Source organism: Heptranchias perlo, chromosome 18, assembly GCF_035084215.1.
Source record: "Heptranchias perlo isolate sHepPer1 chromosome 18, sHepPer1.hap1, whole genome shotgun sequence".
Classification (NCBI taxonomy): domain Eukaryota; kingdom Metazoa; phylum Chordata; class Chondrichthyes; order Hexanchiformes; family Hexanchidae; genus Heptranchias; species Heptranchias perlo.
This window is the reverse complement of record NC_090342.1, coordinates 13,755,784-13,769,503: the sequence shown is the minus strand read 5'-3', so window position 1 is coordinate 13,769,503 and position 13,720 is coordinate 13,755,784. Positions and strand designations below refer to the sequence as shown.

Below are 13,720 nucleotides of genomic sequence, written 5' to 3'. Positions count from 1 at the left end.
TGGAGGCCAGGAGAAATTTAGTTATAGGGCAGGGTAAGGCTGTGGCGGGCTTTAAGACAAAGATGAGGATTTAAAATTTAATGTAGGTTTGCAAGGATGGGGGTGTGAGACAGGATACAGACAGCAGAGCTTTGGATAAGTTGGAATTTCTGGAGGATGGGAAGCTAGCAAGGAGGTCATGGAATAATCAAGTGACAAAATCATCAATAGGAGGTTCAGGCGTAGAGGCCTGCAGTGGTGGAGAAAGGTAATGGTGCAGAAGTGGAAAGAAGCAGGCTTCTTGATGGATAGGATGTGGGATATGAAACTCAGCTCTTGAGTCATTCAGAATTCCAAGGTTTTGCACAGCTAAGTTCAGTCTGAATGTATGGTTGAGTAGGAGGATGGAGTCGGTGGCAAAGCAGTGGAATTTATGGGAAGGACTAAAAGTTATGGGCTTTGTTTTTCTCTACATACAGTTGAAGGAAATTGTGACATCCATAACAATAGCAGACAGGCAAGCTAACAATACAGATGTGATTGTGGTGTTGAGAGGTAGAGCTGGGAGTTAACATACATATAAAAGCTGACCGTGTAACTGCAGATGTTATTACTGTCATCACGTAAATGAAGAGGAGGGGGCTAAGGATAGATGCTTGGGTAGGGGGGGCACAGTTATTGTTTTTCATATCTTTGAGAATAGTGTGAAGTTGGATTTGCAGGCTGATAGGTGGCGACGTGAACACTCCTTCCCTAGCCGTAACTATTATTATACCAGCCGATAGGATGGTTAGTGCTATACCGCGGGAGGGTTTTATGGGCTCCCACTACCTATACAATGAGGTTGGGGGGTCCACCATCACCCACAAGATGTCAGTATGCCACTGGATGTAAAGCTAGAATTCAGAGCTGTGATCTCTACTCACCAGGACTGTCTAGAGCAGGGTTTGAACCCTACTCCTAATTTGGAGACAGAAATGTGACCACTCAACCAAAGGTTCGAGAAGCCATTATTGGCAACTGATAGTCCCACAGATCTAGACACGAGACGATGGAGGACGATGATGTGGTTGACTGTAGCACTGGAGAGGTTGAGAAAGATAAAGGTACGAGAATACACCAGTCACAGACGATGCCATTTGTGATTTTGGGCAGGGCTATCTCAGTGTTGCGAGGTGGGTGGAAGTTGGACTGATGGGATTTGAACAGAGAGTTTTGAGAGATGGCCACAGAGCTGAGAGGTCATAATGCATTTGCGGACCTGAGAAACGGGATGTTACAGATGGGGCAATAGTAGGCCATACTAGATGCTCAGGTACATCCACTATAAATTCAACTGCCTTTAGATCAGCATTGTCCAATAAAAATTGCTGACTAGCCACAGGTGTGGTTATGGTGACAGCCTTTTAGCCTAATTTTGGTAGAAAATGCCTTACATACAATACAGGTTAAGCCTGTATATTTACTTAACAAACATCTACCAACATTGTGAAATTTTGTAGTCTTTCTCTTTCACTAAAGTTTGGAATTCTGGCATGAATTTTTCAGACACAGCACCTCTTAGTGCCACTTCTAGGTTTTCATTCAGCCCGATTGGTTGAGCTGATCACAATGACAGCTCCCCATTCCGTACCATGTCACTGATGTTTCCATGGTGCTTGGTCCAGTATTTTCACCCATTACACACCATCATAGCAGATAATCAATAAGCAGCAATCAAGGAATTAAAGTACACACAACAATCAAAAAACACTTGCACAATCTGCTTTTCATCTTACCGTTTTACCAACAAATGTACAAAAAAAGATTAAAGTGAATATGCATATTAAGATCGCATGTCCAACAATGGTGTCTATTACTAATTATTTTATTTACTAATCAAAAATGCAATTAGCTAATTAATTCCCAGTTAGCCACATGCAGCTAGTGGTTAACATTAGGCAACACTGTTTTAGAACATGTCCTTATGACTCACAAACAGGTCAATGTTGGTCAAGGCATGTGTCACTGGAAAGTGCACCTTCTCCACACAAAACAGCAACAGCAGGACATACTAAATTCCTCTTTAAAAGATCATTGCTGAATATAGTACAAAAGAGCTTACAAAACTCAGGGTGCAGATAACCACTTCAGCTTATTCCTAGTTTGTGAAATTGGATTGCGCTGTCCTGTCAGCATGAACTGGGCGCAGGGAACGATCGCTGTGCCGGAACATGTGGTCCCGAGGCACACCCGACATAGAGCTGCGGGCGCCTGCTGCGTATCTCCAGGCACCACACTGGCAAAACAGATTTAAATTTCGGGCCGCTGTGCCACTGGAAGCGGCCCTCAGGTATGTCCCGGGAGTGGGGGCGTGGGGAGGAGGAGAGGGTATGATTTGGACGGTGCCAAGCAGGGGCTGGTAATGACCTTCGGGACTGCTGTGGAGCCAGGAACACTCCTGCTGAGTATTTTTCCAAAAATCCTACCTTTTTGGTGGCAGTGTCCAGCAGCCTCTTTAAGGACTGCTGGTTAAGCTTCATGTACAGTTGGTTATTCTGAACACAGCCGGCAGCCTAAATTTGGGAAGGGGGGCCTGAAACAGGCGTGTGGACCCTTATTTGCACGTGCAAATAGCCTAATGCCTGTTTCAGCCAAAGGCCCTGGACGCCTATACTTCAGCCTTTACCAATCCAACTCAAAACATACCACAAAAATTTCACAGCTCAAACTAGCCAGTCAAAAGATCCTGATTTAATCTGCACTCAGATTAAGTCTATGCTGCAGGGTGCCATATTCCATCCAAGGCTAAACATTACCTGCAGGGCCCACACCTTTTTGGCTTCAAGACTCTCCTGGCTTTCAACTTATCCAATTCCCTTTTAAATTGTTATATTCGGCTTCATTAGCCACATGTGGTAAAGGATTCCATGTTCTAATAACCCTCTGAATTGTTTTAACTTATCCCATTGCTCTTCAAGTTGTCAAATTTCTCCCCCGTTTTGTCTGATTTGCCACAGAGCAGAAATATCTTTCACTGTTTACCACACCCAAAACTTCATAATTTTGAAAGTCTTATATATTCCCCCTCTCCCTTACTATGCTGTGAAAAATCCCTAATTGCAAAGCCTTTAACTATAATCGCATTCCTGAGACATTCTAATAAAACTTCACCATACACTTCCCATGGGGTAATATCTTATAATGGCAGTACCTGCTCTGCACACCATCCTCCAACTGTGGCCTAATTGATTATTATATTCTGGCTGGGCTTTCAACCTTATTTTACCATCCAAACTTGTGTATCACCTCATCAATCCCGGTTGTCTGCAGTAATCCCGGGGCGAGGGGGAATAGTTTGCTAGTGATGGGCGATGGATTCCATTTCCTGGACCATTGGGTAGAGATTAAAAGATCTGGTGATACATCATTATTTTTAGTTCTAGCTGGTATTTTTGAATGCTATGAGCCACTGGGTTCTTGTAGAAACTAGGCCTGCACATGGCTATCTCTTCTGGAATCCAGGCTAGTCAAAATCAAATTAAGTCCATTGAACATGGAGGGGGAGGGAGGAGTCTGTTCTTTTGCCTTTCACTTGACATCATTCATCAATCAACTCCATACACATTTCACCTTTCTCCTCTACATTTTGGCAAAGTCATGTGGCTCTATGAGATTGAAGGTACATACCCTTACTGAGTAAAAGCTTTGGTAATTGTTGAAGCAAAGAATTGTTTGTTTAGTAGGCCAAGTTGTTTTATTGTTTGTGTTTTGATTTGTTAGGGATACAACAATCTTCAAGCAAGGTGAATACATCTGTCTATATTCTTTAGTCTTTTAATTGAGCCAAAGAACCTGCTCATCATGTTACTTCAAGGGAATAACTTGGATAAATTAATGTTCTTGCCTTGTCATCCAACTGAGCCCTTCTGTCCTGTTTCTTTCATAAAACTTCTTTTTAAGAGGATCACATGATTTTAAGGATGAAAGCAGGAGGCAATTTTTGTTCCATATGAGCTTTCCTCCTAATTGCTGCACTTGCTCCAGTTCAGGTAGGAACTCAAAACTGTAATCTGAACACTAACAAGTTGATCAGAAATCCAGCTAAGTTTTACCCCTCAACTTCCTCTACAATGGCACAATTCTAATTTTCTACCTATGGGTATTTTGGCCTATTATATGTGGTTTGCAGAATTTTTTTTGTGAGATGTGAGACAAGAGACACACTCCAGGAAGTTACTGGTGATCCAGAATTTACATTTAACAGTAACAACTTGTTATATAGTGCCTGTAATGTAGTAAAACATCCCAAGACGCTTCACAGGAGTGTTATCAAACAAAATTTGACACTGAGCCACATAAGGAGATACAAGGACAGGTGCCTATAAGCTTGGGCAAAGAGGTAGGTTTTAAGCAGCGTCATTAAGGCGGATAGGTTTAGGGAGGGAGTTCCAGAATTTAGAGTCTAGGCAGCTGACGACATGGCTGCCAATGGTGGGGCAAAGGAAATCGGGGTTGCGCAAGAGGCAAGAAGTAGAGGAGCACAGAGATCTCGGAGGGTTGTAGGGTTAGAGGAGGTTACAGAGATAAGGAGGGGTGAGGCCATGGTGGAATTTGAAAAAAAAGGATGAGAATTTTTGAAATCAAGGCATTGCCAGGCCAGGAGCCAATGTAGATCAGCAAGCACAGGAGTGATTGGTGAGCAGCTGAAAACTCCCAGTGAGGCTCACACACAAGAATATTAAGTATTCATATATGAGCCTCGCACATCAGAATTTCTACCTGTTAGTGTGTATTGATATGGTTCTCTTTTCACAAGGTGGTCATAAACTGCTAGTCTATTTCGTGAATTGCTGGATAAAGGATGAAGATCCCCTATCTGCAGCAGAATTTTGGCCAGCGTGTGTTTTTTCAATGGTTGACTATTGTCTTAGCAATAGGTGAAGAATGGTGTCTTATTATGACTAGTACTATAAATATTGGTTAGAGTATTTTAAAGATTCTCATTTCAATGCAAATTTGGAGACATGAAGTACAACAATGCAGTCCATTTTACCAGATCATGGCAAATTGTGGAGTACAAGAATGAAATGTGTAATAGAACATGTAGATGACTACACCTGCCCTTTTATAGGCCTTCACAGAGATAGTATTAATTTCCCCCCTCTTCACCCCCACCAAATGTCTGGAGAGACATGAGGTCAGGAAATAGCCTGTTTGATCTGATGCCTTCCTATTGAAGGGATCAGAAAAATGTTGGTAAATAAAGTATTTACAATGTAAACCAAAAGGGTTTTATTAGTTTAAACTATGTACATCACATAACAGGACTATTTACAAAAATAGGTAAAATACATTAATTTGAGCAACCCAGGAGACTGAAATACACTGCACCAATCTACCATTCTGATAGAAAACTGATAAATCACCAAAATCAGAGAGAAGGGAAAGGAATACACACCTTTGTTCACCACTAAAACTGAAGGTAAGCAAATTATTTTCTTCATTCATTCTACTCCACATATTCTGTATAAAAGGAGTGTGTTTAAGAAGTTAGGAAGACCCAGTTGAGATGTGCTAAGGGCTAAAGCTTACTTTGTGCAGATATCCATAAGGTTGAACTGTGCTTACTGCTGAATAGGTCTGCCACTTGTTTGTTCTTTAAAATACCAGATGCTGGGCCTTCAGTACCCCTTGCATGCATCCTTATAAATTTTAATACCAGCCTTACAGTTTGCAACTTCAACATGCCGATAAGCCATTATGTATGTAAAAGCATGACCAATGTGTCCTGGTTGGCACCCCGACAAAAAGGGATACATCAACTGAGTGTCATTGAGGCAATATATGGCAAACCTACCATTACCACTTATTCAGTGCCCACCACTGAGTGGCTTCCAACAAAGTGAGATCTACTTGTATCTGTATGTCTAGAGGACACCGTGCCAAGTACATCCAGTTGTAAGGATTGTACAAAGTATCTGGCAACAGAGATGGCACAGATCATCATTACAGTTGTCCCTCGAACTCCATGGAAGACTAGTCACAAATCTGCTGCCTTGCCTTTTGACACCCTGGAATATATATATCTTAAAGATTTGTCCTGATTCATTTCATTTAGAAGAACCCTGGATCCAATAAACATGATTTATCAACAGCTATACAGCAGACTCCTCCCTGTTCAAAGCCACTCATGAAGGTGAAGGTATACATTCTCAAGCACTCTAAAGTAGGTAGTCCTCTGGTTTCAGCCAAATACATCTTCGGAATCTGAAATGTGCAGCTATTACTTGCAGGTAATTTGTACAGAGGAGATGAAGCAGATAACGTTTACAAGGACAGAATCTATATTGGTAACTTCTGCCTATCACTTGAAACAGGTATCCTTTCCTCAGTAGCTCAGTTGATATAGACATAAATAGTTGAGCTGTACAGACCAGAAGAACCCAGGTTAATTTCTGGTCAATGCTGAGTTAGCTGATCTCAACCAGGCTGGCAGCAGATTAACAATTGGCCTCAGCACTCCTTGGCCCCTGCTGGAAATTTCATGTGAGGATAGGATTGGCATTGGTTGTCATTAGCCCCTGGTTAAATAACATGCCAAAACTCACTGAAGAGGTTCATATATGAAAAATGGGAAGGGACCCCCCCCCTGACCCCCCGCAATGAAACCGTATCTCAACTATAGTCAATGGCTTCAGAAGAGGAGGGGAGAAAAAAAATCCCAGTTTGATGGTTGACTATCAGTTCTAGGACACAAACCACGGATAATAGAGTAATGAACTTGACAATGTCCTGCTTGAGGAATTTGTTTAGATTTGTGAGTTGAGGATGCATTCTTTTTGAGACTACAAAGCAACAGGACCTAAAGCTGTCTCTCTCCAACAATGTGAGTAGTTTCCCAGCTCTTAATACATTTTCCTATGTTGACCTCCTAACCCTTACTGAATTATTTAAGCAAAAGGGATGCATGCCAGTGTCACATGAAATGGAAATGCATTCAAAGCCCATTGCAAGTGAACAAATGACACAAGGGTTCTGACAAAAGCACCAATGGGAGTTTGGGGGAGCTTGTCAGGTGCTGTTAGAGTACAAATACCTCTTATTTTCATAAAAATCTAGTTAAGCTTTTCCCTAACCCAATGGTTTTTACTCCAATGGATAGACAGTCTACCTATAGTATGAGGAGTATTAATGAATGAAGAACGTGAAATACTTACGGATCTATTCATTGATACTTAAAGTCCCAAATTAATTTAAAATGTTAAGCAACTTTGGATGCACACGTTTAACTTTCAGGATATTCCCTTGTTTAAATATATTTTATATATGACTGTTAGCCGGTTGAAAATGATTTCACAAACATATTAATCTGGCACCTTCAACATTATTGAAGCACATATCAAACTGACCATCTATATCTTCCTGGTGTCAATGTATTTTCCATATTCACTGCTTTTATTAATAACATTTATTGTGTAAGTGTGAAGCTTTTCAGCAAAATGGATATCTCCAACATAAAATACACAACATGCTGTCTTCCTGATGAGCTAGCCCTTTTCTTAAAAATGCAAGCAGGTACTATTGTGAAAGTGCCAAGCCTCTGCAACACAAATGAAAGCACTTAAAGGAAAACCCATTGCAGGGACAATCAAAAACAGACGATCAAAAAGGGAAGGGAGGTAATGAATAAGTACGACTGCTTCTATTGCAAAACTCTTAAAAAAAAACTAGAAGCAAATTTGTGGTATTGTTCTGCATGATTATTAGTTGAAATACAAAAATATGATTAAGCACTGCTGGCAATAGCGTTTCAGAATCTGTAGAAATTCAGAACTTGAGCCTTTGAAAATACTAAAAAATTAAATTCCACTCAATATTTAAGTCTTCAAGCTATATAGACGTTTCCATTATATGATCTAATCCCCTGGTACTTAAATTAATTGTCTATTGTACTGATTTATTGTGTTAAAATGATCTGAACAAGGTCAGCACCAAAGATGAAATAATTATCTTAAACGGAATGTACTACTATATTATCACCAGAATATCAATCAAAAATAATTCAACTTTTACAAAGGATAACACATTTGGAGTAAAAATACAGATTTGTCATTTGAACTTGGATAAATTTAAACCCATACACGTGTCCATCAAGACCCAGAAACTGGTTTGACAAGCAGCAGAAAATTTATTTTGGTGTGTAGGATATGTATTACAGAATACTCCTATCACATTTTTAACCATTCTTTTCTGCTTTTCTCAAAAATGAAACTATAGAATCAAATCTTTTATCAAACATTTTCCCACTTAGCAACAATTCTAGCAGTGTTAAGCAATCATCTTTGTTTAGACCCTATACGCACTAAAACTGCTGATCAGCCTCAGATGCCAGTCTTTAGTGCAACTACATGATCCAGATCCTTCCAGTTAAACCTGGAAGCATTTGTACAGCATACAAACGGTTTACAAAAACACTTAACTAGAGTTAACAAAAAAAAATCAGTAAGAGATAATTTGATACATTAGGAAATCATCTAACAAATATCATATTTATACAGCTGATCTAGTGACAGCCCACAAGAGGGGCTAGGACAGATCATATTATACTTTTTAAGCATCCTTACAACTCCAAATAACTAACAACAGCATGCTATCATTTCGTGTTATTGTGGTGTCCCAAATGCTTCAATTTTAGAAAAACACCTAATCTTTGTAGGAAAAATTATATGAACCAATGGATAACAAAGTTCCTACTCATCATTCTATTTTGGGTTCATGTTAACACTGGTAACCAATTTGCTACAGCTTTTCATTGCTTAAAAAGATTTGTTCCCAATGATACTGCATTCTTCAGGATTTTGCTTTGGGTTCCCTTTCCTTGCATGTTTGTATTTCTCTACATATGCTTTTACCAAGTTGGCTACTTTTCCTGGGATTACTTCACCACTCTTGCTATGGCAAACCTAAGAAACAAAACATACATAATTCAATGGAACTATTTGACCAATGTGCAAATGTGTTAGGTAGCAATTGTCCAATTTAAAAAAAATCATGGTAAAATTTTAAAATCTGAAATATTTTATTCTGCATGACAAAAGATAATACAAAAAGACCAACATGACTCAAGAAAAAAGAATGAAAACTAAAATATCTTGGCACTAGTCAATCTCCCACGGCTTTGCACACGCGTAACCAAGACCAATTAAAATTTTTCAGGTCAAGCAGTGTAAGAGGGTGAGGGATAATGCAACAAAAGCGAAGGAGGATGATTGGTAGAAAGGAAAGGGGGAGGGAGTGGGCGGGGTAAGCGGAGCGGGCAGGATGGATGGGAGAAGGAATGGGAGCAAGAGGAGAGGGGCCGCGGAAGGGTGCTGTTGAGTGGACTATATCTCTGCCTGGGAAATCCTCTCAATGCAAGGGGTGGGCAGTGTGCCAGTAACTTTAAAATTGAGCTGGAAGGGGAGAACGGAGGACAAAAACCCACTTGCTGGTTGGAGATAAGGGGGAAGATGAGAAGAAGGATGCCAAATATTCGCTCAGCATTCCGGGGAAGAATGGAAAGGCCTCCATGCTATAGGTGTGTCTTGCTGGAGTTGCAGAGTATCCAGGGCATTCCTTTAGATTTCTCAGCCACAAGCTCTCTTCCTTTTCAGAGACCGTGCTTGTCAGATTCATTTGCTTACTTCTATGGACATTTTCTTTCCTGCCACTTTCTTTACTTAGTTTGAGGATTCATTTAAAGTGTCATTTGGCTTGTCACATTACATTAGGTGGCCACATCATTTCCAATTTGTTACTTAACAATAGGTTGACGGCGCCACCTAAAGGTATAGTACCGTTGGAATTCTGAGACCACTCACTGTATTTAATTAATTAACAGACTGTAAACCAAATTTAGAACTATATATATAGAATCAAAGAAATGCAAGGGCAAAAAAGGCCATTTCATCCATCATGCCTGTGTCACTGCTAACTCTACCCAGGAGCTGACTACTCTAGTCCCATTTCCTGCTCTTTTCTGCACCGTTTAATATATTTTCCCCCAAGCGTTTAACTAACTTCTCCTTAAATGCTGCGATTCAAATCTGCTTCAATTGTCACGTGTAGTAACATATTCCATATCTGCATGAAAATATTTCTTCTAACCTTCTCCTGTCTGCTTTTAGTAGTAATCCTAAATTTATGCCCTTGTTACCAATTCACCAACCACTGGAAATAAGCACCTTTCAGAATTTTGAATACCTCAGACATCATCTTAATCTTCCCTACTCCAATAAAGACAGTCCTAGTTTTTCCAATCGCTGGTCATTCCTATATCCTCCCTTCCTCGTTATCATCCTAGTGAACCTACACTGCACCTTTTCCAGGGCTTTATATCCTGCCTATAATAGGGTGTCCCAGAATGCCCATAACTGCATAAAGTACTCCAACCTGGCTTTACCAATGTTTTATATAGATTCATCATCACCTCCTTGCTTTTCTATTCAATGATATATAAAAACCAGAATCCCATTTGTCCTTTGTCAGATTTTTTCTTCTAACTGTAATCCTGCTTTTAAAAGGTCAAGTGTATCTGTACATTTCCATTCTTTTTTTTAAATCAAATGTGCCAATTCATGTTTATCTTCATTGAACTGCATTTGCCACATAATCCTAACCTGTCAATTTCCTCCTGTAATTTCCTGCATTTTTCTGCCATTTGTTGTGCCCCTAATTTGCTATCTAAAAATGTTATTTTTTCTGTGCCCATGTCCAAACCATTTATGCATATGGAGAACAAGAGAGTTCTAACACATTCCTGGGCATGCCACAAACTACATCTTGTGAATCCAAGAAAAATCCATTTACTCTATTCTGTTTTCTATCCTTCAGCCTCTACTCAAGGTGCAATGTAGATTCACTAAAACTTTAATACCATTGGCCTTAATCTTCACAACAAATCTCTTACATGGCACTTTATCAAAAACACTTTTTGAAAGTCCAAATATATCACATCCACTGAATTCCCCTTGTGCATCCAATCAGTAATTTTCTCAAAGAATTTGATTAAATTAGTCAAGCGTGACCGCTCCTTTACAAATCCATGTTGACTGTTCTTGATTAGCCATTACTTTCAAAGTGCTCACTAATGTTATTCCTATTAGTTTTCCAGTACTGATATATTTGTAGGCACAACACCAAATATTTATATAAGCTAGCTGGAAGGACCAATCTGTATGGGATCAATAACTGCCCTTAGCTCAGTACACTGGGGCTACCAACCTAAAAACCTGATAACTAGAAGAACAGCCAAGTGAACAAATGTGTAAATCCAAGGCACACAGTCCTATATGATAAAAGTTACCATAATAATCGCCCATGTAAAAATATATTTCCTTTTAACCATACTCTTTACCACCATCAACAATCTTGTATAAAGCTGCAGTCCATTTTAAAATGTTACCTTATCCACTGCCTTGCGGACAATTTCTTTATACTCATCCTTGGTAATGTCCTTCTTTTGGTAATAAGGCTTGATGGCTAGTTTCACTTCTTCTACAGCTCTTTCTTGAATAGTACATTTCTGTATGTTGGACAGAAAAAGTACTTAAGAAGTTGTATATTCTATATCAAAAAACAGCTTCAATAAAGGTTTCTCAGCAAAAATAGAACTTAAGGCTCAAGCATCAGCTGCATTAACAATAGATGGCAGTAGTAAACTAATGTAGATCAAGGAACAATGATATTGTATTACTCAAAACATATGCATACTTTTTAATCCACAGGTTCATAAGCTTTAAAAAGATTAGAACCTATGATGTACACATGTAAAAGTACGCAAGTGGAAACAAATCCTAATCGTTGAAAAAAAATTAGGCATGCACCACACAGAACTGGAAAATCAAAACTACTGTCAGTTTATAGATCTGTGGGAAGCTCATACTATATAACAATGTTACAAAAAATCTCACACTCAAGTCAACAATGTAGCTCTCTTGCTATACAGGAACATAAATCAGTGGAAATTTAATCAATCATTGATACTTCTGGACTTGCCTTGTCCTTTTTGGGCTTTTCTATTTCAAATTCTTCCTTAAAGCTTTCTTTTTCTAGTGCAGGCTTTGAAGTTGAAAGAGATGCAAAGACCTGTTGCACAGACTGAAAGGCAGAAGAGGAAACATCTATAGAAAGTGGACCTTGCACTGTCTTGCCTGACCCTCCAGCTGGGATGGGTATACAAGCAGCACTGCTCTGCAAATCCACTTCAGGAACACTACATGGAGGAGGTATGATCTAAAACAGAAGTGAAGCAAAATATCAAGCACTTTATAGTTATCCGTACAAGCAGCAAAAAGAAAATCCACATGCACAAAAACACAGTATTTAATGAGACAATTACTTCTGCGAATGTTAACAGGTTTCACGAAAATATGACTTGTGGTCATATCAGTTTTAATATGTGCAAACAGGACTGAAGAAATCTAACGGGCTGCCTTCGTCCCACATTTTGGGGCTGTGCATATTTTAACGGTGCAATTAAACTCAGATCCTCATGTGTGCACCATTAAAATAGCAAAGAAACATGACTTTAGAATCAGAAAATTTATGGCACAGAAAGAGGCCATTGGGCCCATTGTGTCCGCGCTGGCCGTAAATGAGCCAACCAGCCTAATCCCACTTTCCAGCACTTGGTCTGTAGCCTTGTAGGTCACGGCACTTCAGGTGGACAATTTCAGGTCTTAGGACATTTGTACTTAATACAAGCAGGCTTGACTTTGTGTAGGTGAAGATCCAATGTAGGATCAAATCTTCATCCAATGAATGCAGTCAATTATATGTACTGGGCATCACATACCAGTTTTGGCACAGAACAAAAAGATCCTCACACAGATCTTCCAGGGACACAGTTGACTGACCATCATTTAAAAAAAATCATATTTACCCAATCTGAAATTACACAGGACAGTAATCTGTCTGTTTGTCATTAGTGTATCAGCCCTGATTGCAGTACTTTGTCTAGTATAAATCTGGGCTTCAGTCTTTCATAACGTGTTTGTCAAAATGGCAGGTCTGGACCATGCCTCTATAACCTATCAGCGCAATTACACCTATTCAAAGTAGCACAGGTAAGTCCGTATTGTCCCCAGAAATTCAGTGAAGGGTAACAGTGGGCATTGCTGGTGGGTGGACATCTGTCTTGCTATTTTAAAACTGACCAATCAGAAGTCCAATAGCTGCACAATTAGCAACATGAACACGACTGGCAGGTTTTATGGTGGGCTGTACACCAAACCCCAGGAGGAAGCCACACAATGTAAAGCTGGGTGAAAATTATGAATTCAGTATTTAAAGTTAGCATGTCATGTTGGATGAAAGATGAGATATTAAATTTCAGCCCTAAACGTTAAAGCTTTTGCAACATCCTACAGCACTTTTGGACTTCTCTGGCACTGAAGACATGATCCAGAACGTTCACAGCACGTGGTACATATGTTCTGAACTAAGCGTAAAAATAGGTAATACACATATTATTCCCTAAAGAGGGAAACGATTCTGCACCAAATAGTCAGAGGATTTTGAGCCCTTTCAGAAACAAAATGTTATGTTTTATACTGAGCTGTACATCAAATCCAGAAGTAAGCCACACAATGTAAAGTTGTGTGAAAGCCAGGAATTCAGCATTTAAAATGCACCAGATTACCCATCTTCACAAAAGTCTTGTTTCAGGCTTTTACCCATGTTAATGGTTAGATGGCATAAGCAGACCAACTCTCATTAC

At 39.6% G+C, this 13,720-nt stretch overlaps 1 protein-coding gene across 2 annotated transcripts in view; it reads right to left on the bottom strand.

The window, feature by feature from the left end:
- Nucleotides 1–5,238: 5,238 nt before the first annotated feature.
- scaf11 (SR-related CTD-associated factor 11) overlaps nt 5,239–13,720 on the bottom strand; it is a 66,419-nt gene continuing 57,937 nt past the window's right edge. For both annotated transcript variants that reach the window (XM_067999410.1, XM_067999411.1), the window contains 3 exons: nt 11,998–12,234; nt 11,405–11,524; nt 5,239–8,924 (listed from right to left, as the gene is read on the bottom strand). In XM_067999410.1, coding sequence (XP_067855511.1) covers nt 8,778–8,924; nt 11,405–11,524; nt 11,998–12,234 — 504 coding nt within the window. In that variant the 3' untranslated portion in view covers nt 5,239–8,777. The remainder of the gene's footprint in view (nt 8,925–11,404; nt 11,525–11,997; nt 12,235–13,720) is intronic.